General features: G+C 38.4%; 2 protein-coding genes across 6 annotated transcripts in view; one reads left to right on the top strand and one right to left on the bottom strand.

Annotated features, from left to right (window-relative positions):
- Nucleotides 1-22,861, bottom strand: part of LOC124180771 — a 90,245-nt gene that overhangs the window by 34,340 nt on the left and 33,044 nt on the right. Inside the window, exon 1 of one of the 4 annotated variants that reach the window (XR_006870306.1) lies at nt 20,871-20,946. The exons of 2 other annotated variants lie outside the window; for them this stretch is intronic. Coding sequence is in view for 1 of the 2 variants with exons in the window: in XM_046566545.1 (XP_046422501.1) it covers nt 12,844-13,000 (157 nt within the window). In the remaining variant the exon portion in view is untranslated. Of the gene's footprint in view, nt 1-12,843; nt 13,001-20,870; nt 20,947-22,861 lie in introns of those variants that run through there. One more of the 4 variants, XM_046566545.1, reaches the window with a different exon arrangement.
- Nucleotides 8,146-17,565, top strand: LOC124180772. Of its 2 annotated transcripts, none has more exons than XM_046566547.1 (3): nt 8,146-8,292; nt 16,676-16,859; nt 16,977-17,565. In XM_046566547.1, exons 1-3 carry the CDS (start codon nt 8,273-8,275, stop codon nt 17,160-17,162), a joined length of 390 nt encoding a protein of 129 aa, XP_046422503.1. In that variant the 5' UTR covers nt 8,146-8,272; the 3' UTR covers nt 17,163-17,565. The 2 variants fall into 2 exon arrangements, with proteins under 2 accessions (XP_046422503.1, XP_046422502.1); XM_046566546.1 differs by lacking the exon at nt 8,146-8,292 and adding an exon at nt 9,335-9,433.

Here is a 22,861-nt window from a genome sequence, read left to right as displayed (position 1 = left end):
TTGAAGATTTTTATTTTTATAATGTAGCTGGTATATGTATTATACACGGAAAATTTTCATAGGATTTACGCAAGACTTTATTAGAATACCTTTGTAATTATTATTATTATATACTATAATTTTTTTTTCATCACCTGTCAGTTCAAGCTCAATAATTTTATTCAATGTAGAAAATGATCGCAGTAATAATCCAATCGAAATTGAAAATTCGACTTGCACATAACTTTCTCGATTTTTCTTTTTCTTATTATTATGTTTTTTGGAAACGCCGAACAACCATCAATTGAAGAGGGCAGAAGTCGGATGTTTGTCGTTGGCTAAACACGCGCGACACGAGTCACGCGCCTCCGGTTTACGATTAGCCTGATGACAGTTTAAAACGTACCTCGATGTATATATCGTATACGTAGGTACTGGAAACGGGGGTTGGTTAGAGTCGTTCAACCCTCGAAAGTTGAATTACCTTCCATACATGACGTGCCGCATTAGGCGTATCTGTATACTTCTATGCCAGGTATGTAATTAAGTTCGACCGTTCGGTCGTGTCAACATTTTCACCCCGTCATCGTATCAAAATGAAATAAAATGCCTAACATTATCGGGTCAAAATTTACACCAGAGAATTTCTACACAACGTAAATAATATCAGTGTCTTTTTCTCGTTTCCCTTTTTTTTTTTTTTTTTTTTTTTATCATTGTTGTTGATATTTTTCAAAAAAAATAAAATCTCGTCTCGAGTTCCGAATCTTTGTTGAATGTTTATCGACGTGTTGAAATTTCGTTTGTACTCTTTTTTTCTATTCTCATTTTCTATTCCTTCCCCCCCCCCGATAGATGGTGAAAAATCGCTCGTTGTCAGATAGTTACTTTGTACGTGATCCAAATCGATGTTGATTTAACATATAGGTGTATATCGGTGAATCGATAAATATATAATGCATAACCGTTCGAAACGACGATATCCACAAATCGTCGTCGTCATTGATTTCATCAGATTTCGCATATTATTTTCACCTCTATAAATATATATGTATAACTGGCAATGAAAAAGAGAAACGAACGAGATATGTAATATATGTATCACGTTTGTATCTAGCCCCGTACCTACATAGCCAAAAGTTTATCATAATGAAAAACAAGCGGCAAAATCGCGCGGAATTTTGCTACTCTGGTATATATATATATACATATTTACAATTCAGAATTGTAAATTTCGTATCGCGAGAGATTATTTTTAGAGATCGTATGCAGGGTATATAATTTTTTCAAACTCTGCGTAGTTGTTTTTTTTTTTTTTTTATCTTCTCCGTTTCCACGTTCGTCGGCCTCCTCACTCCTCAGCTTATGTAAATTCTTGTTTTTCTTATATTATAGGTACCTATTCGTTTTTTGCTCCCGCAAAGCTATATACCAGATCTGAATAACAGCTCGATGTATAAAATTACACCTTGTTTCGCGTATTCCAACAAAACATATACCTGCACGCATGATGTATAAGCTGTAGATACATACTAAAATACCGTGTGTATACAAGTATGTGCGTGCATGTATATATATATATATATATATATATATATGCATATAAATGTACGCATACGTTAAGAATTTGTTGACACGTGGAGCCCCTTGATTTTTATACATCGAATTTGTATTTGGAATCCGATTTTACATTATGCGTACACATGAAAATCCGATCGCAAATAATTCACATCCGCAAATCCGGAACTTTTCGCACGGCAAAAACACGTGCGAAAGTATAATCCCCTAGAGGCGTATCAATATTGATCTCGCTAAAATCGATTGATGTCTTACATCATTATAAATTGAACAACAGTTAAAAAAAATGTTGAAAATTGTATGAAAAGAAAACAACAACGACAAATAAGGAAATAAAAAGCAAAAGAAAAAAGATCGATCGAGCGTGAAGTTAAATGTGGCGAATGAAGGGAAAAGAAAAAACTTTTAATATTATCGTTTCCATTTCTACACTGCCAATATCGTACAAACCGAAATCGATCAATCTTCGAAAGACCGTTGCATGATCCACGCACTCGCGGTGATTTGAATCGAGTGAAAATAAACCGTGAAATCATTTGGAGCGTCCTATAAAAAAATTCCGATTAAAAGTTCGTGAAGAGAAAAAAAGGACGAACCTTTCTCGACACGACGAAGAAAGGGAAAGAAATAAGAAAGAAAGGAGAAAAAAGAAAACGAAGAAGATTCAATGAAATGAAAATAAAGTAAGCATGCCGCCCTTTACAGAAGTTCGTTCGTAATAAATAATGACAACGGTATGTTACTATAATCGTAAAAACAGTCAGGAAAGCGATAATAATTTATGTTACGAAAAAATTCCGGTAGCTGTATAAATTATACATAATGTCACCGTGCCATGGGCTGATTGTGAGTTATATAATTCGACTCGTTATCGTAGATTATACCTACATATATGTATAATTGTATACAATAATACACATAGGTATAAATGATACATAATATATGTCCACTGCACGCGCGTGTAATGTATAATGTTAAAAGTAACGTATGGCTTCTGCTGAACTACGTAAATGGTACCTTATATCTACATATATATATATATGACGATGGCAGTGGAAGAGAAGAAAGAAAGAGAAGAAGAGAGGGATAAATAAATGAACGGCATGAATAGGACTAATTGAAGCGTCGGTTACACCCTTCGCCCTGCTCACCCTCTGGCGCTTTCTCTCTTTCTCTCTCTCTCTCTCTCTCTCTCTAACACACATTTCAAATTTTTATGCGCATCACACCGAGACTCGAAAGAGAGAGGGAGGGAGAAAGAAGCGAGATAGTCACAGCGATTTACATAATATTATCAATATTAAATCGTAACTAAAAGAGAAGTAAGAATTTTTTACTTTAATTCCATAAAGTAATACAAAGTTTTGAATTCTCGCTATTGCTTGGGATCTTTCATCGCGCGTTCGAGTGAATTTTACCCATTTATTTACCTATGATACGGCGTAAGAAACACTCGCCGAATCATTAAACCCCGATGTAATAAAATTAAGCCAAAAGTTCAAGACCACGTCGATGCGCTTCATAAATCTGTAAAAAAGACAAGCAGCCCGTATTCAATTTTTTCGGCATTCGCCCGATACAAGTACTTGATGAACGTTACGTTTGTTATACCTGCAGAGTGCAGAGAGCTGCATGGGTATCCTTAACCGCGTTTATTTCCATCTCTCTTTCCCTCGCTCTTTACCAACGCGGTAAATGTCGCTCGACGAGTTCATTAAGGTGCTCTATGACGCCTATTGTCGGATCCATCGTAACATAACGCTGAAAAGGTCCGAGAGGCGCGTGCATCACGGGACGCTTTGAAACTGCACGAAGAAGTCGTCGCCCCGGTTAAACCGCATTTGTTGTTATTTTATTTATGCGTGCGTGCATGTCTCCCCTCTCTCCCCCTTCCCATCCCTTATTTTTCTCCTTTTTCTCCTTCTTTTACTTCGTTTGCCCCCCCCCCTCCCCATCCCCCTCCCCTCCACTCCTCGTCAAACGATACTGTTTGTTTGCTCTTTCCTTTTCTTTTTTTTTTTTTTATACCAACTCGATGCGATACATTGATTATATTACACGTACGGCTGCTAGGTGAAATTCAAACAGTCTGGCGAAAAAGGGTTGGAGAGGAGAGAAGACTGCACGAGTTTTGTGAATGCTACGTTATAACCTTCATTAGTGTCACTCTTCTTTTCCTTTTTTTTTTTTTTTTCCACGATGACCAATCGCTCTCTTTTCTCGTCCGCATTTGAAACCGAAAAACTCCGCAGCGGTCAAGCGAATTGTCGGTTACAACGGCATTCAATATTATTATGCAAATATAGACCGTGTATAAATATATATATATATATATATATATATATGTATTAGTTGCACATTTTCGAACACGTTTCACGTACATTTGTACATACATACATGTATATTATAGGCATTTAGCCTATTTAATTTTCTTGCTGCATACATTTTCTTGAAAATGGACTGGGAAAATGGTACTGACTTCATACTCAAGGGTGGGAAAATTTAATGCTCGTTCGTTGATAATATTTTGCTCTGAATTGATGAAAGAAAAATTTTAGTTGTGCTGGCTTGAATATCAAATCAGCATAAACACCATTTTTAACAAATATTTACAGTAACAAAATCGGCAATAACGCAACTAATTAGCAATAAAAGAATACTAAATTACTATAGTTGTTTTTTTGTGGTTCTTCTCGTTCCACGGTGTCAGCTTAATAGGCGTGCATTTAGCAAACTGTACTTAGTACAGATTCGACAAAAACATTGTGAAGAAAAAAATAAACAAAAACGTCGAGTATCTATTTCCAGAAGGGCAGAAAATTAAGGACGTAAAGCTAATCGCCGTCTTTGTTGTGAAATGAAAAATTCTCACAATGTTGGGAATTAATAGACTATTTCAATTGATACCGAGTAATGATCTCAGGCTCGATCCACCTGTCAGGAAAACAGTTATGACCATCTTGTTATAGATATAATTTTTAACTGTACCTATGCGTATACAATCTCTGTAAATTAATTTCCAGTAATTAAAGTACGAGCGAATTAGTTTGCAATTTTCGTTCAAGCTGATAAGTATACACGAATCCATGCGTGACAAATGTCCCGTCTTGTCATTACCAAGAACTCGGTACAAGAAATAATCAAAATTTACCGCGAAACAAGCGAAGAGCTGAATTAGAAGAAAAATCTTCTTCCAGTGAAGTAAAAAGGGGAAAAATAAAAAATCACCCTCGCCGAACCGCATGTTCAACTTCCTGATGAAGCTTACATAGACTGCCTTTCGATTCTCGTATTATACATATATATTTTGACGTGCCCAGCTGCCGCAGCATCCCGCCTCCCTACGCGACACGTGGTCCAAGTCGCACGTGTCTGTTACACTGCCATGTCTGGTACGCGTCACGCGTCCCCAATTTTCATCCCCTACGGCAGTGACTTCCGCTCCACGGAAAAGACTTACTTTTGAATCCTCTCAATTCCCTGATTTATGTATACAAAAATTTAATCAAATTTTTCACGGATATATTTCCGTTGACTGCAGATGTATCGTCGTTATCGCAATTATAATTGAAAATTGAATAACAATGATGATAAACTTCAAAGCTTAGCGTAAATGAAAAGTTTTCAAAATACGTATAAGAAAACAAGAACTAGAATACGATTGGAAGAAAAAATCGTTCCATGTCGTAAAATAAAACCAATCCTCGAAAGGATCGCGAGGAAAATTCTTTTTACCTGTAAATGTGTCGAGAATTTTGGAAGAGAAACGTTGGAAGTACGAAAATATTTGAATGTGAACAACTCAAGGCACTAATGTATGAAAAAAATTAGTGTTTCAGAGGAAAAATATAGGTATACCTATCCACTATCAGCTTTGAAATTGCAAAGAGTTGGCAGTACGAAACAAGAGAGCGGCAGGTGTCAAGTTTGTTAAATCGAATCGCAAAAGTCCCACGGGGGATTTAATGCAACATCCTGAACACTGGTCACTGGTCAGCGGACCAAGACACCGCAGAACTGACCGTAATATCGATCGTGGATCATGCAGTGTTGGTAGAGGGATGGAGTGACCGTTGTTGGGCGAAACGCTGCGAGTATATAGGATAGGCATCCGTACAACATTACACACAACCGAACAAGTCGAGGCGAGTAACCGTATTTGTAACTCCTTGTGTCCCACGCTCCGTGGCCTGCATGTAGTCTGCACCACAAGTGCAACTCTCTGGGAAATGAGCTTGGTCGGATCTCATGTTCCTTGGTCTTTGAAAGAAAAATACGAAGAATGAACGAAGAAGGAGAAAGTAGAGAGCGCGAGAAAACATCGAGAGTGTAAAACTGTACGTACAGTAATGTTCGTTAGTGCCTTGGACTTCCGGTTAATTTATTTGCGATCGGAAACAAAGTGCGAGTCTCAATTCTACACGAATTGTGTGACAATTAATGACTGGCGGTGCAGCCGACGTGGAGAGAACGGGAGTCACTGTCACATAATTTTTGTAGAATTGAGACTCGCATTTTGTTTCCGATCGAAAACAAGTTAGCCGGAAGGTTGAGGCGTTGGCGAATATTACTGTAAGTGGTTCGATATTTTTTTTAAATGAAAACTGAAACGAGTGTTATTTCTATAAAAATTTCATGTGTCTATGATCATCATATCGTTCGTTTCTCCTGCCACTTGCGTCGCAAATGAACTCTGTTTGGAAAAGAAACTCGTACCAGTTTTGATTCGAAAAAAATAGTGAGCCACTGGGAACCCATTAACGAATATTACTCTACCTACTTCTTAATTATGCATCGTTTCTTGTAATTCTATCTACGATATTTTTTAATTCTTTCGTATATTTTTTTTCATCCGTTCAATTTATGGTACAGATGGTCGCGCTTGAATAATATTTCTCCTAACTAAACTCTTTCGTTAATACACTCTTCCACAATTAAAGCTCATCGATCAAATTAGTGACAAGTCTATTTTCTGTGACAGTGTTCAAGAAACGTAAAAAAAAAAAAAAAAAAATTCGAACAACCGTTAAAAATTTGCAACACCCAGAGAAAGCTACTGTAATCTTGACCTAGGACACGTATCGAACATGTTTCGCACCCGTAGTTATGTAGATGGATTCGTATGCACATAAATACGAGTACGTGCCGTATGACGAAGCCCGCGCGTACATCGAACGAATCTTGTTAAACTGCGAATGTCGCTTTATACGACGCATGTGTTTCAAGGACGTCTCTACAGAGCTTATCTGTACACTATATAGGGTAAGAGGTACTTGATCCGTACGTAACGTGTGTTACATATTCGATCTTGTTATTGCATGCGAGGTGGATTTTACAGCCGGTGAATGGAACAGAATAGACATACAGATAGACGGATAGATAGATAGATGGATACGTAGAGAGATAGATCCTTTTTTCCGAAAGTTTCCCGTCTCATTGTTTTAATCGTGATTTAAAGCAACTGAGACTTTTATACAGTATGCAATAAATTTTGCATCATTATATACTTTTACTCAACTGTACAATAATTGAGGACATAACAACCTCTCCCTGAACTTTTTAATTATAAGTACATGATTGTGTTACATTTTTTAAAGTATTGAATGTTTTTAACGCATGATTTTGTATAATGTAGTAATTCTGACGTTTGCACGAACAGTTTTAAAAAATTGACGCAGCAAAAGTTGACGGGTGACCCAACTTCATTGATTTTCGAATTTTTCCATCAGCTTGTTTATTTTCGACGCGAGCTATCGCCTTCTGGATTCAAGATTTCCGCCGCCGCCACTTTCTACAAAATAAACACCTGAGTTTCAGAAATGCCGGTATCTATGATTGAGGATTTACACAAACCCATTGAATCGTTGACTTGCACACATTGAGCACATAAATAATACACATTGATAAGAAAAAGAAAATTTGTTTCTCGTCGCTCCTGACTTACAGCGTCGAAATATTTCGTCTTATAATTTCGACGTGTAGATGTAAGTTATGTTTAGAATCCACCCTGCTGTGGCTTAGGGGAGGGATAGTAGGTACGCAAGATAGTCGGAAGCGTGGTTGACGTCGTCGCCCTTGAGGTGGAGTTTTGACTGCAGTTCGTTATAATACAGCGGAGTTCTAATTCGGTCTTGGTTTCACCCGGTTCTCTCCCGAGGGAGACTCGCGGGCGAGAAACTATTATTAGTAAGTCCTGCAACACGTGTGTAGGTATACACAGAAGGGCTCAAACATCGACGATCATACGATGCATGGGTTTAGGTACCGCATGACGGAGAAGACGAACGAGGCACCGAAAACACACGTGCAACGTAACGCTGATAGCGTAGACGACGCGCGAGTAACTATATACCTATACAACAAAGTGAAATGCAGAGGTGAAGATGAGGAGGAGGAAGAGGACGACACCTAAGTATAGAAAACCCGGCTGCAGCGCCCCTTGTATTCACTCGCTCCTAATTCGAAAACGCGCAAGCGCCGCTTTGACTTGACTTGAAGGAATAGACCCCGTTAAAGGTTAAAACAAAACGCAGCCGGTTGCACATTTAAACTATCTACCCATTCCTACATTTGACGAACAGTGCGCTCAACGCTCTTGAAGATCGCGTTCTCACATCGAAGACTCTCCGCGAAGTCCTTCCTCAGAGGTCTGAACTCGCCTCGTCCCCGGCTCCGGAAGAATACCGATCACCCCAAAAACTTCATCAACCTAGTAATGCTGGCGGCAAGACACAGGTGAGTGATGGTCTGACTTGACTAATTTCATAAACGTGCACTGCGCGTTCATGCATCGACGAAAACTCGACAGTGGAACCAGTTTCGTCACGTAGAAGAACTTCCGAGGACTTTTTGTGCTCTGGTCACGGAGGTTCGAACATTGCCAAAAGGCGCAGATTTCATACTCGCACCGAGTGAGAGAGAGAGAGAGAGAGTGAGTGTGTGTGTTGTATAGAAAATGGGAACAATGTATACCGCACGTTGTGCACGATGTTACATTACGTTGGGTTGGGACGGAGAACATGTCGAGGTACGGTTACCTCATCCGGTGTCAACCTAAACCCGCACCCACTTTAAACCGACGACTTGAAGTAGAGTGCCCTGCCAGAATATACCTACGTGAATATCTTTTCCACATCTACTAGCGTTTCATGCGGGATTTAAACGGATTGAATTACGCGGACAGGTCCTTCCTGCAGCACCCTTTATGGTGCCCCATGAATCTACCGTGATGAGAAGAAGGAAAAAAAAATACTCACCCGGGATTTCGATGCACGATTCGGTGTTGCAGGTTTCATTGTAGAATTGGTAAATAAAAATACCGTCATCTTTTGACACCGGTACGCGGTATTCGAATGTGCGAGAAGCTCGAGTCAACATCTAAACAACGAATTGTCGTTGCACCGCGACGATACCTACTTGGCTCGAGAGGCAGAACTTGAACGCATAACAGAACCGTCAGTTGTTCGCGTGGGCAGAGATCCTAACCTGACTCAAATAGTTTCTCAGTGACCGATTTTTCGTTCCTCGCGATGACGTTTTAACACAAATACCCAGGCCGATATTTTATCACGGGAATTTGTAACTGTGATAGAAGAAATCTTGGGTTGTTTCACAATTTCAGGTTTGTCATGAAATCTAGTATACATGTATAAACCCTAACTCGTTGCATTTATCATACTCAATTTCAAAGTCGTTCTAACGAATTCCAAAATAATGACATCTCCTTTTTACCCTCTTCAATGTTTCGTTACAGCTTTTGAAAAAAAAGTGGAAAACAAAAACAACAAACTAACAACCAAAAAATGGTGACCGGAGGTTTTATCGGCTCATCGGCCCGGGATCGCAAATATCGAAGCAGACCGAATACACCGTATAGGTAGAAATACATGAAGAGGTCTAAAAATATCCACTCTTAATCTCGGTGGCGCCGGTTCATTCGGCTGCCTGGTTCCCTTCTCTGCATCGCCACTTCCCTCCATCCCTCGTTACCTCTCTCTCTCTCTCTCTCACTCTCTCCCTCTCTCTCTGTCTTTCTCACTCTTCCTCTCTCTTTACCTCCTTCTGCATCACATGCAGCCTGCAACTGCTTTCTCGCCACTCTGGTGGACTGCAGAAGATGAAAAGTCGTTGACCCCTCTTTCGCTCCTTTCTTTCTCTTCGAGACCTTCCTTGGCCGATGATCGACTCGGCCAATTATGCTTGCGCTCATTTTGTAGATGCATTTTTTATCCTCCGAAGATTGATTCGTCAGATATTCTAAATCGTAGTGGTACAATGAACTTACTGCGAAGATAGAAATAACCTCGGAAGCCGCGGAATATTGAAGTCTCTTCTACTGCGAGAAAACTAAGCCTGGCGGCGGCGGCGAAGCTAACTAAACGGGCGACAAATCTTATACGGCCGGACATATGATTCCGCGGGTGAAAAAAGGAAATTTCTTTACTTTTGCTTTTTTTTTTTTTTTCTTTTCATCCGCCGAGTCCTCGTGCGTCAATTCCCTTGCCTTGCGCGTGTATGTCAACACGCGAGAATATAATAGCTCCGTTTTTTTTAATTATCGAAGCGTGCCAAGTGGCGTAAGCAAAAGTTCGAGAAATTTCAGTAAATGTGCGTAAATATAAGCGACAAAAGCAGTTCGACGTTGAGTTGAAGAATTTTCTCTCCTGACATATATTTTCCCCCCGTAGGGTGCTATTATAATACAACCGTCTAGGCATTGCCATTGTTTTCGCGCGTCGGCGCAAAACGCATTAAATTATAATATTATAGTTGTTAAAACAGCCCGCGGAGTGCGTGTGCGTGTATATGTTTTGCGTTTACACTTATTGTCGCTGAGACACGCGAGTTGTGTACGTGAGTATATTTGTACAACAAAGAATTATTAGAGCCGCGGCACAGAAGTCAAGCTCAGCTTGCATTGTCCCATTGTTATCGCGGTTTGTACCCTGATGCGTGACGTCCAGCGAATCGTTCTCGTCCTCCTCTATATTTTTATCTTCAATTTTAATTCGTCATTACCAGTGCAAGAATTCACGAGAGAAAAAACTCGACACTCTTGATGAAAAATTCCTCGCAATTATAATTGCATGCACACGTATGGCAAGAAGAAAGAAAGTAAATAAGGTACAAGGAAAAAAAATTCCCGAGTGAATCATCGACTCTAAATTTGTATATCTTTTTGGCACGTGATAATTATGCACGAGTTTAATATTCAAACGTATACATAAATTTTAACGACGAATTATGTATTCCCGTCATCCAGAATTAAAATCTGGACGACAAAAGAATACGGAAAATTGATGAACGAGAGAAAAACAGCCGTGTCTTTTCCGACCGCGCTGCATTCCGAGGGGGAAGTAAGTCGAGATTTGAATGACACTATAATTTTTTAAGGTCAATTAATTTTAATTAACTCATGTCATTCAGCTTAATTTTTTTCGTTCAAATTAATTTTTTTTATCCAATTTGATTCATGTCAATTCACGAATACCAATTTTTTACTCGACATTTCTTGGTAATTGATTCTAATTGAAGTGTGTGTTCGAAAAATTTGAATTTATTCTTTTGTATTTTTTGTTCATTCAAATTGCTTTTTTTCAATTCAACTCAATTCTCTTTCATTTCAATTCAATTGTTTTTTTCTCCGTTAACAGATGATTCCGACACGAATCCCAAACTAATTCAAATCAACTTGACTTAATTTCTCATAATTCAGATATTTCTCATTGTCAGTTAATTTTCATTGATTTAGTTATTTTGCATTAATTCAGTTGACTCTCGTTAATTCAGGTGAATTATATTTAATTCACAAGCCCATTGACAGATCATTTCAGTGAGTTATTTTCTCCTCACTGCTTGCAGATTTCCTCTTGCGTATAGTAATTTGAAGAACAGCGTACGACAGGACGTTGCTGCAGACTTGTAACGAAATCGTAAAATATCATCATATGAACTGAGTTTTTAAATCACATAGAAGTACAAAAAGGAAAAAAAAGAAAAAAAAAGTAACATGTTTATTAACCTTCCTTCGTACATGCATAAAGGGGTACAAGATCGGGGGGCGCGGTGTGTTCACAGATGGATGGATTATAAAGGGTGCGGCATAAGATATAAATAGAGGAACCGCAGGGGAAGAAAAAGAGAAAAAGAAAATCAGAGAGTGAGGGAGAGAAAGAAAGTGGGGAGAGATAAGATCGAGGATCTGGCTTTCTTCCTTTATTTCATCCCTGCCGAGAATTGAATAGCAGTTATAATTGATGACGAATCGATTGCATTGCAAAAAAAACAAAAAAAAAAAAAAAAACAATATTTTCCAATCAATGATTATCTTCTGCGATCTTTATTCCTCTTTCAACCCTCTTCCGCAATCGATGGAAAACTATAAGGTAATTCCACGGTTGACAAGATTAGAATCATCGTACATACACGATTAACGTTGGCATCTTTTTTTATGTTCTCTGTATTCGAAAAACTATTTCTCACAATCCACTGTCGATTTGAAAAAATAAAAGAGAGGCCAAGACGAACGATGAAAATTCCACGGCGAAGATAAAATTTCTATGGAGGGTATAATTTATTTCTGCCTTGTGTATACATACGAGGATCTATTCTTGAAGCGGTTTTATCTGATTCTATATCGATATTGATCAAAGTGCGGCGATGAAAAAGAAGAAGATGAAAAAGAAGAGGAAAAATTTTCTGAGAATGAACAATGAAACGAACAAAATAAAATTCCGCGGTATATACCTATATAGTATAGTTGAAAAATATTTCGAAAGGAATATTACGAATACAGTTGTAAGCGATCGGGGAAAGCAAAGAGTTTTCTCGTGTTAAAAAAAAGGATTCACCCACCAATCAGTTTTTTACATCGTACAAAGAATATCCGTTAAATAACCGTCTCGTGTGTAGATTTCAGTATATTTCATCGTTCCCTCCTCCTCCTCCTCCTTTTCTCCATCTTTTCGTTACTTCTCTTTTTACCATAAGTATAGGGGCGATCCCCACCGAATAACCAGCAACGATTCACCGAAGCGAGCATGCGACGGATTTGTCTTTGAATGTGATTTCAAGGTACGGTGAGAACACAGTGCACGAGCTGCAGGAAGCAACAGTTGGTGAAAGATTTTCAGCATATGGTCGATACGTTCAGTTGCGCGTAACTATACGTATGATTAACAACGCTATTTACGTCCGTGAAAAAGAATAAAAAGAAACCAATCACGGGCATTGATCGAAACGTGCGCTCCATTCACCTATTATAATTAATTTACTCGAATTAATTACCGTCGTCGATTATATTGTCTCGTTAAGGTCATGTAGCCGAGCGTTCCTTGCCTGGCCGTGCGCCCAGCTGAGCGTGAGTTCTCGTCTAGGGACCTCATTCTACTTCTCATTCTATCCGGAATTGCGCAAAGTATCTCAGCTGCGCACTTTTTGGCCCCTGAAATACGGGAAATTTGTAATAGCAACACGTGTCAAAAGATCACACAATTTTTTACGATATTCGGGATATCGGTAACTTTCCTGAATTCCGCTGCAAACGAACGACGCACCGCCGAAATTTGACACCCTTTCTGTTCGTTTGTTTATTTCGCAGAGGAAGAAAAAGGGTGAATTTACTCGGTATGTAAGGGTGGGAGTACTACATGACTTTAAACGGAAAAATCGAAACAAGGGATAAGCAGACTCGAATATACATATGTATAAAATAATGGTTTACAACTTGTTTATTTATTCGCTATCTAGAGCATTAATTCTCGTTAAGGAGAATAATTTCAAAGTATGGTACAATATAAACGTAAAATTGCAGATAAAATACTGAGAAAATAAAAATTACAGACATTTTCATGTTGACTTTGTTTCTTTCTCTTATACCATACGTGTTTCGTATTTTTCGATTTTTACACTCCTCGCACAGTCAGGAGTTATTCGAATACAAATATTTGCAAATAAGTTTACCATTACATAATCGCCTAAGCAGCATAATCAGTTCGCGATAAGATGTGGCGAGTTTCATCCTGTCCATGTGATTGCGAAGAAAAGAGGATCTGACTCATTGATACAGTGAGGCGGAAAAATAAAAACAAAAGCTACTCCAGCAACCGTCCTGAAAACGGTGTGCAAGCATAGAGCAAAAGCTTCGGCCAATTTTCCACTGTAAAAATTATTTCTGTAAATTTATTTACTTTCCAATGGTAAAAATACGACGAGATAAGCTAATTTCTTCTAACTTTATAAAACGTTCGATGAAACTAAACGAAAATAAGTCATCCGACCTTCAGTGCTGCATATTTGCAACGACACAATTCGTATCGTTGAACGATATTAAACTTTGGTATAAATCTCGGTACAAACGCTTTTCAAGCCGCCGTTTCTTCGCGTTTCGCGTAATAGATAAAAGCGATTTTGCGATTAATCGATTAATCGCAGAGCTCCGGTGTGTCATACCTATGTAATATCGGTGCACGGCGTTAATTATATGTATGTCCATACATGCATGAGGAGAACGTTCGGCGTGCAGCAGAGGCAGTCCGTAGATAAGCGTAAGCCGTTAAACAACTCCAGTCGTGAATTTCATTCCCCTCGGTCATTTTTTTCCCTCCTGATTGCGTTGTTGCGTCAAAATTTGATGTACCGGAAGTAAGTTAAATTTAATCGTAAACTCTTCCCTGTACGAAAATCGGAACAAGATTTTTTTTAACTGTTTGACTCGTTCGAAATCCTGCGGTAAAACACAGGACATAGAATATGATAACTCAGCCAATGTCATTGTGAGAATTCCGACAGAAATATGGGGACTTTAACGAGATCCGTAAGTGCATGGGTGAGCAAAGTGTGTTGGGGTAAATTTAAACTTCGTTATATTGGATACAGAATAAATTTAGTCATAATTATACTCAACTTGCTGCAAAACACTTATACTGCAATTTTAGTATCCTCAACCTTGTATTACGAACGTCAGCTTGTAACAATATTTCGAAATTTGATGTATTTTTATGTATCCTACCGATAAAATGAAAGAAGAAAAAAAAACAAAATGCAGCAGTGCACGACAAAGATGTTTTTTGCACGATTTTTACAAAAACCTGTACGTAGAATAATTCTTTCCCGATTACAACGCTATTTACGATAGGTATTAATATGAGACTTCCAGCTGTGTTATACCTAAGATATACAGCAATCCTTATTTATCCCGATATTTGTGACATTGTGCTGCCTTTCTTTTTTTTTTTTAATCAACCCAGCTCAACCTGTGGTCCCTGAAACATGCGTCAATTCGTGATTCGTATCATTATTACACGCATCCGTACTGTGATAACCTGAATGAGTATGAATACAGGTATAAGAAAAATGATGGTGCGCGCGCAGGATGATCCACCCCCGTGTACGCGTAGCGCACCCTTGGAAACAAATGGTTTGTATCGATTTCAGGGGTGTAACAGAGGCTCGCAACCATGTTCGAGGAGAGACGACAGGGCGAATCAGTCCGTTTCTCGCGAATATCGCGTAGCAATAAAGAGTTGCTTTCTGTTATCAAAAGCAGAGAGCGGAGAGTTTCGTCGGGAATTCGCAGCCCTCGCACACGATTTTCATCAATAATCACGATGGACGAGAATTTTTGAAACGAAAATAATCGGTGTTCGGGAACAAAATAAAAAGAGAAATAATCGAGAGAAAGAGATGGTGAACTTTTAAAAGAGAAGGAGAGAGAGAGAAAGATGAAGTGAATAAATAATAAACATTTTTCTTCGGTTGAACAAGGAGGCTGAAGATAAAATAAATCGAAATAAAAAGTTTATGAATAAGTAAACGCGATTGCTGTGCAATAATTATTACAATTTCTGGATAAATTTACACACAAGCACAGGCCATTGAGGTAAGATGCAGCTGGTATGATTTAACCTGGCCGATAACCCTCAATTATTAGTCCGTACAAAGAGGTGATATTTTTTTCATTCTAAATTAACTTATTTTATCGTGAACAAAAATTTTTAGCACGAAGGAAAACTTTTTCTAAACATTTAATAGTTTTTGTACAAAACTAGTTACAGCTGCAGTTTTTTTCGCTGATAAAAGTAGTGAAGTAGAAAGAAAACAAAGCCGTTACACGTGTGTTTGATACACAACGAGGGTCTCAGTTTCCGCAGATAAGAATTTTCGAAAATGCGGAACAAACACGGAAACCTGCAACTCTGCAGAGCGGGACGATAAGACGAATAGACGCATCTGCCATATTATAAACAGCATTATATATATATAATTCATTGATACAAAGCGAAGCCTGTATTATACTATGATAAAGAAATTGCCATAATCTTTATTACTGTTATAATTTTATTGTCTGACAGTAAAATAAAAAAAAAATAACGAGCGTGCAAAGATACAAAAATTTTGATGGTGCATGGATGTGTACGAATAATAACTAACCGCATTGATCGCGTCAAAACGCTTTGTAATATATTTTCTGCGGAAACAGGTGCAGATGCCTTTCTTTTTCTCTCTTTGCTCTCATTTTCTCCCCAGCGTCTGTACAAATGTGCGCATGAGCACAAGAAAAACACGCGTCTGTGTAAATTTGATATTTGTTACCGCTTGAGTATAACGAATAAGCGGAAATTAATTGCAAAACAAAATAAAAGAAAAAAACACTTCTTGTACGTATACAAAAATTCGTGAACATGAAAATCTGGTTTTCAGGAAAAAAAAAAATTTCTTCTACCTCTACAAAAATCGTCGAGACGCGCTGTTCGATTCGTCGATTAATAATTTTAGACGCCAAGCTCGCGTCCGAAAAGCGCGATGGCTCAAATTACGTCGGACCTTTGCTTTGAAACGGATCCGCTGCGCGCATCGTATTGGCTTCTATAATTCCAGAGGGCAAACTGTACAAATTGTATTAAAATACGACAGCACAAGCATAAGAAGATGGAAGAATCCTCTTACGATAAATCTTCTTCCGAAAACTGTGTAATAATTGTCAAGTTTCGGTTTCTGACGAACGGAAAGAGAAAAAGAAACGGAAAAAAAATGAATAAATGAATAAATAAATAAAAAATTGCAAGAAAAGTGATCAAAATTTAGAGTACAAGAGAAGGGAAACTTGAACTTTTTTCAGAGCCCGCCTTGCGATGCAGGAGGGAGATCTCGCAGTCAGGCGAACGGAAGCGAAAAGAGTGGCGAGACGACTTTTTCAGGACGAGGGAAGCTCGGGGCAGGATGCGCAGGATCGTCGGAAGACAGGCGTCGACGATAACCTGACGAACCGTCTGTCCGAGGAAGGGCGAAAGAGTTTAGCGGAGGTGCGCTGCATATATATTCACTGTTTAATCTTCGTTATTTTACGTCGTTATAATTCGTTCAGTTATTTCGAGTGTAGGATAGGTATAGTAACGATAATTTGAAATTGACTGCCGCAGGCTGAGAAGAGGTGGAACTTTGATTTCACCAACGAAAGACCGTTGGAGGGTAAATACGCATGGGTGAAGGTCGGCGAGGGTGAGGGGGACAAGGACTTTGAATCACTGGCGGAGAAAGGGACCGAAGAATTAAAAGATAATTCAGAGACTGAGCGGAATGAGGGAGTTGATAATGATGATAATTAGCTATAGTCTTCAGGTACATTACCAAGTGCATAAATATATTTAAATCTTATACGGAGAAAAGAAGAGAAGAGAGAGAAAAGGCAATGCTACGTTATAAGTAATTATTAGATAATATTTTATACCTGTGGGTATGAATGGTCGAATATTAATTCGAATGAAACGAAAAGAAGAGAAAATGCAGAGGAAATTCTGCTTGTTGAAGAAAATTGTAAATGCATTCTATACCAAAAATCTACTTCGCATAACGTGCAATTACGAAGCAAAATTCACGCGAGTAGAGATATTAGTCACGATTCATTATATCGTACGTGTAATATTATTAATTTTTATTATTATTTTTTTTTATCTGATTGATACGATTTTTTAGTCATTTATATATTTATTTATTTCTTGTTTAAATAATGAAAAACAAAAAAGAAACCTCCAGTCGTTCGCCAATAAAAATTGCATAACGTCATACATGATCGGCATAAGGAGACTTTTGATAATTTTATATATACATATAGTATAAAAATTTTAATTATTGTCATAATATATAACATACTGATAAGATTTTATAAATAGCATTCGTGATGATAATGATATTGCCTCGAAATATGTACAGCAACAATAACAATAATAATGTGATAATACACGTATCTTTTCATTTTGAAAGATTTCAGTACACACATGTTATTCTTGTTGTCATATTGTTTATTAAATGTTTTTTCTACACCCCAATCCCCCCCCACCCGTGTTAACGATATTCTCATTAAGGGAAAAAAATCTAGCCTCTATCATTTACTCTCTCAGCGATTCTTACACACTGTCCCACAAATATTCTCCTAATCCTCCGTTATCTCTATTACCTTCTCAGATGCATCCTGCTGTTTAAAATCTCTCGTATACCCGCATAACGAAGGTTCGTGCAAAGTTAGCTGTTTGGCCATACAACAAGGGTCGCCTTTTATTACCCAAAGTAAACCAGGCTGGGTATATAAATAATTTCTTATGTACACATCGGTGAACAGGTAGCTGTCTCTTTCCTCTAATACTCGGACACAAGAAATTTACTGACAGGTACGTATACCTGAGGCTTTACAGAGATCCTCGAAGTACGGGTTTCTAAATTTAAATTTCGCACCTCCGTTCACCGCCTATTCTAAGCCTGCGAAACTCAACGAACCAAACCGAAGCTAGACATTTCTATTCCTAAATAACCATGGGACCTAACACTTTCCTCTGACAACTATTATAAGATTATCATGTACGTGCAATCAACTTGTTTTATAGATTATATAGAAACGCTGGTAATCGAGCTGAAGTGCACGAACAACTTTCACCAGGATTTGCGATTCGTGCAAGTGTAATTTCATCGATTAATTATACGCGGTTTTTTCAATATACGAATAATGAACGACAGATCCTCGCAAATTCCGTAATTCGATAAATCGTTCAAACTGTTTAGAATAATTACATACACTTTTAACTCCTTCCGCTTTTGTTCTCAACTTTTCAATCGCGCGGTTATAATTATTATATTACTATTATTATCACCCTATAAATAAACTTGTCGGAATACATGAAGTATAAATATAAAATTTGGTACCCGATTATCGAGAATGAGTTTTTCTGAATAGAAAAACGATGAAAAAAACTTGGCCTGCAAAGCACGTATAACTATTGTTATTATTGTTATTCCATTCCAGTCAACAAATTCGTGCGCATCATGAATATTATATGTTTATATAACGTGTATTTATCCCTGTTATACTAGGTACAGGCGACACGCTGTCTGGCTTCAGCGATGCAGAGAGAGAGAGAGAGAGCGCCGACCATACACCATGCGGCTATAAAGGTCGTAAGTTCTCACTTTCAGATAACATCGCACGACGATAGAGTGTTGATCCAAGAGATTCGATACCCTCTCTATTCTTTTTCTTCTCATTTTCCCCCTTTCGTTTTCTCTTTCCCTTTCTTTCCTTCCCTTCCCTTATTCCGAATCTAGGTATTAACACGTACGATTATAGTTATTTAAAATAGACATTACGAAAAGATTCTCCAATATCCTGTTACGTATACGAAGTGTCTCAAATTATAACAGGATACTTCAAACAAAAGTATAATAAATGTATCAGGAACAACTATCTTCAAATTTGAATATTTCAAGAAAAAATATCAAATTTTTTGTTCATCTCGATTAATTTAGTTCATTTCCTATTTTCTATTCACTTTCTTCCGTTCACCCTGCGATTATTATTATTGTTATTACTATTACTATTATTATTATTATTATCACTATTGTGTGATTACTATTTTTTATTGTTTACCAATCTCCTGGTTATTATTAACATCTTTCAATTTTGGTAGTAGTTCGTCGATTTGTTCGTTCGTCGATTCAGTTGACTAAACGCGAGTTATGCGAAAGGCGCGGCCCAGTTCTCACGTGCAGCTGATGATAATGATAATGGTGATGATGATGATAATAATGATCGTTACAGAACACATGCTTGTACACGCGTCTGCCGTTCGTATGTATATAAATGAATGAATGATGCAGTCCGGTGAGTGTTTTGCAGCAATACATGTATGTGTGTGTGTGTGTATGTATATATATGGGTCATTCCACCAATTATTGAGTGAAGTTGTGCCGGGGGGTCGGAACTTTACATAACAAAAAATTTTATTGAAAAGTACATAACAAAGAGAGCTTTCGTGATTTTTTTTTCCCTTTCGAAGTATCGAAGTATCATGAAAGCTCTCTTTGTTAAGTACTTTTCAATAAAATTTTTTGTTATGTAAAGTTCCGACCCCCCGGCACAACTTCACTCAATAATTGGTGGAATGACCCATATATATATATAGTCGCTTCTCAACTCATTCTCTCTCTTTCTCGCTTTATCTCTCTCTAGAATGCAATTTAATAGGTATACTGGATACCTGTGCGACCGATCGATGCATCAATTCATTGTGACACGACATCGAATCAATATCGTACGTATCACAGGCGTTAATGTATTGCTTATTGTACATACCTTTAATAATAGAATATTACAGGTATATACGTCTTCATCGATCAATTCAATTGTAAGGGAAATAATCAGTTTTTATTCCCGATGAGGAAGAGCAGTGCAGAGGAAGAGAAGAAAAGACATAATATAACGCATAATTGTATCCCCATCTACCGCAGTTTTACAAAGTTTCCCACGAAAATCACGTTGTAGGTAATGTGAAAAAATAGAAAACAAACCCCCGCATGTTCAACTTGTAAATTATGCGACTTTTCTTACCGCCAAGTTATTCTAAATTAAAATTTGTATTCTAACGTCTTTCATTAGCCGATAGATATCGTTAATTATAGTAGTTTGAATGTTTCGTGCAATTTGTGACAGGCATGTTTGAATATTAAACAAGTTTTGCAACACATTAATTTCGTCATAATTGCGCTCATCAGTTTCCATTCTCCATCTTTCTCTCTCTCCTTCTCCCTCGCCTCGTGGCGCAGTATCGATAACGGTGTTCGAACGCTTCGCGCCTCAAAAAGCGAGGCGACAGGGCCGCCGACAGCGGCCGCGACTCGAACTAAACGTCGATGCCGCGCGGTGGCGCGTCGATCGCAGCGCAGCCATCGCCATCGGATCTCGTTGCGTAGCAGCGAGGCGGGCAAGGCGAGGCGGGAATCGTCGATTGGAGCTGTTGGAGCTGGCAATAGATAATTAGAGAACTTACGTTGGACTCTCGCGAGGTTAAAGACGGCGACACGACAGCGCTGCACGGCAGAAGGCACTCGTTCCGTCACTGATACTTGTTTACGTCGAGAGTCGCGTTAGGAATGAAACGAGGCGACCTTGAAACGAACGCGAATCGAGGCTGATGAATGAAAAGGGAGTATTCGCAGAACACGTTAGACCGTAAATTCTTGCCGGGGAATGTTCCGATATTATTGAAAATTACGCGAGCGTTATTTCAGTCACGATTTTTTTTAAATATATATTTGTACCTCTTCAAAACGATAAATATTACACGTATGTAACCTGTGCGTGATTGTATAAATATGGGTGTACGCATACCGTGCTACGCCGAATCGTCACGAGGTTACGCACAGTTGATAAAATTATATTCACGGCACACGCGGTTTTGAAAAAGGTGGATAGTGAAGGAACCAAAATATAATGCAAGATGTGAAGACATTGGCGGAGTAAAAACTTTCACAACAATTTTCGTAACGATATTGGTATTTTTTCTTTGATTCGCAAATTTCTGTAATGACTTTTCCAAGAAGAGAAATGTCTTCGCATATTTACATTTCGGCATGTACATTAGGTATCTGCAAAATTCAATAGAGCAAATTAACGCTGAATTACTCATATGTGAAAAATTATAAACCAAACAAAATGTGCGGCAAAATTCTTGCATCTTATGTAAATACAGCAAATTGGAAGCCATGTTATGTAATATTATTTATGTACCAAGTATCAACGAACCGAAAACTTTCAGTATGTATATTATACATAGGTATATGATTGTACATAGACTGGTAGGCATGAATAAAACAAAACGTAGCCCCCGCAATTCTCAGATTGCGATTTCATCTCGAATTTAACGCACACACCCGGTGTTTGACGGCAGCGATCTTTCCTTATAATCTGTTTTTCTATTTCTCTAACATCGCGCGTCGCAGCAGCTGCCTAATAAAATTATACACAAACAAAGTTACCTATATAATCAGCGATTGGAATCGCGAGATTTTCTGCCGAGCGTCGCATAGGTTAAAGAGGTCTCCAAAACCGTTAAAAAATCGTCTATTTTTTCTCCTTAAAACCCTATACACGTCGATACGTATTTGTTTTTTCTTCTTCGCCGAAAATCTTGGACTCAAGCTTTAAACATCGAACGATCAAAATTATATCTATCGGATAGAACTTGTATCTATTTTACATACATGTAATACGGTTAATACAGTTTACAACGTTCGAAAGGAGGTACGGGAATTCCGATTGCCGTAAATGTCTCATCAATCTTGGTTTACGTATTACAATATGAACATATGTGAATCTTGTATACATAATGAATCGGAATCTTGGAGTGAAATGAACGATTCAACTCTGTCTTATTTTCACGATATTTTTTCCTTAATTTTGTATCGGGACTCGAATCGTACACAATATTCTCAAAAAGCTGTACATAAGAAATAGAAGAATTTCAATCCTTTCCGCAATTATCGAGCCTGATTCAAATATCCCGCTCTTTTCTTCGCGATCTCTCCGCCTCAATTACCGCTATCAAGCTGCACTCTCGCAGTGCAAAGTGTACACGCACGTATATACGCTTCTGCGTACGTACATTTATACATACCTATATGTACAGGATGAGATACATGCACGCCGTACAGCGTCGCGTTGTGATATACGAAAACGCGTGTGTAACAAATGCGTACACGCATACACGCATACGAAACTCGTATCATGCCCATACGATCTGCGTGCGCATGGTCAACGGTTACAGGTTAATATCGCGAAGCCCCACCACGTCTGACCAAAAAGCGCGATGGTGGGGGTGGAAAAGATGCGGCAGAACGGTGGAGGGGCCGCGAGTCCCGCCCGCAGTCCTTCAGACGATTGAGGAATTAGGAAAAACCGCCGTCGACGACTTCGTGCATCACATGGATAATGATCGACCTCTGCCAACGCGTTGCCAGGCCAAGGGACGCGTACGTTAAC

The sequence above is a fragment of the Neodiprion fabricii genome, chromosome 4, assembly GCF_021155785.1.
Source record: "Neodiprion fabricii isolate iyNeoFabr1 chromosome 4, iyNeoFabr1.1, whole genome shotgun sequence".
NCBI classification, from domain to species: Eukaryota; Metazoa; Arthropoda; class Insecta; order Hymenoptera; family Diprionidae; genus Neodiprion; species Neodiprion fabricii.
Note: the sequence above shows the minus strand (reverse complement) of the source record. Positions and strands in the feature narration are given on the sequence as shown.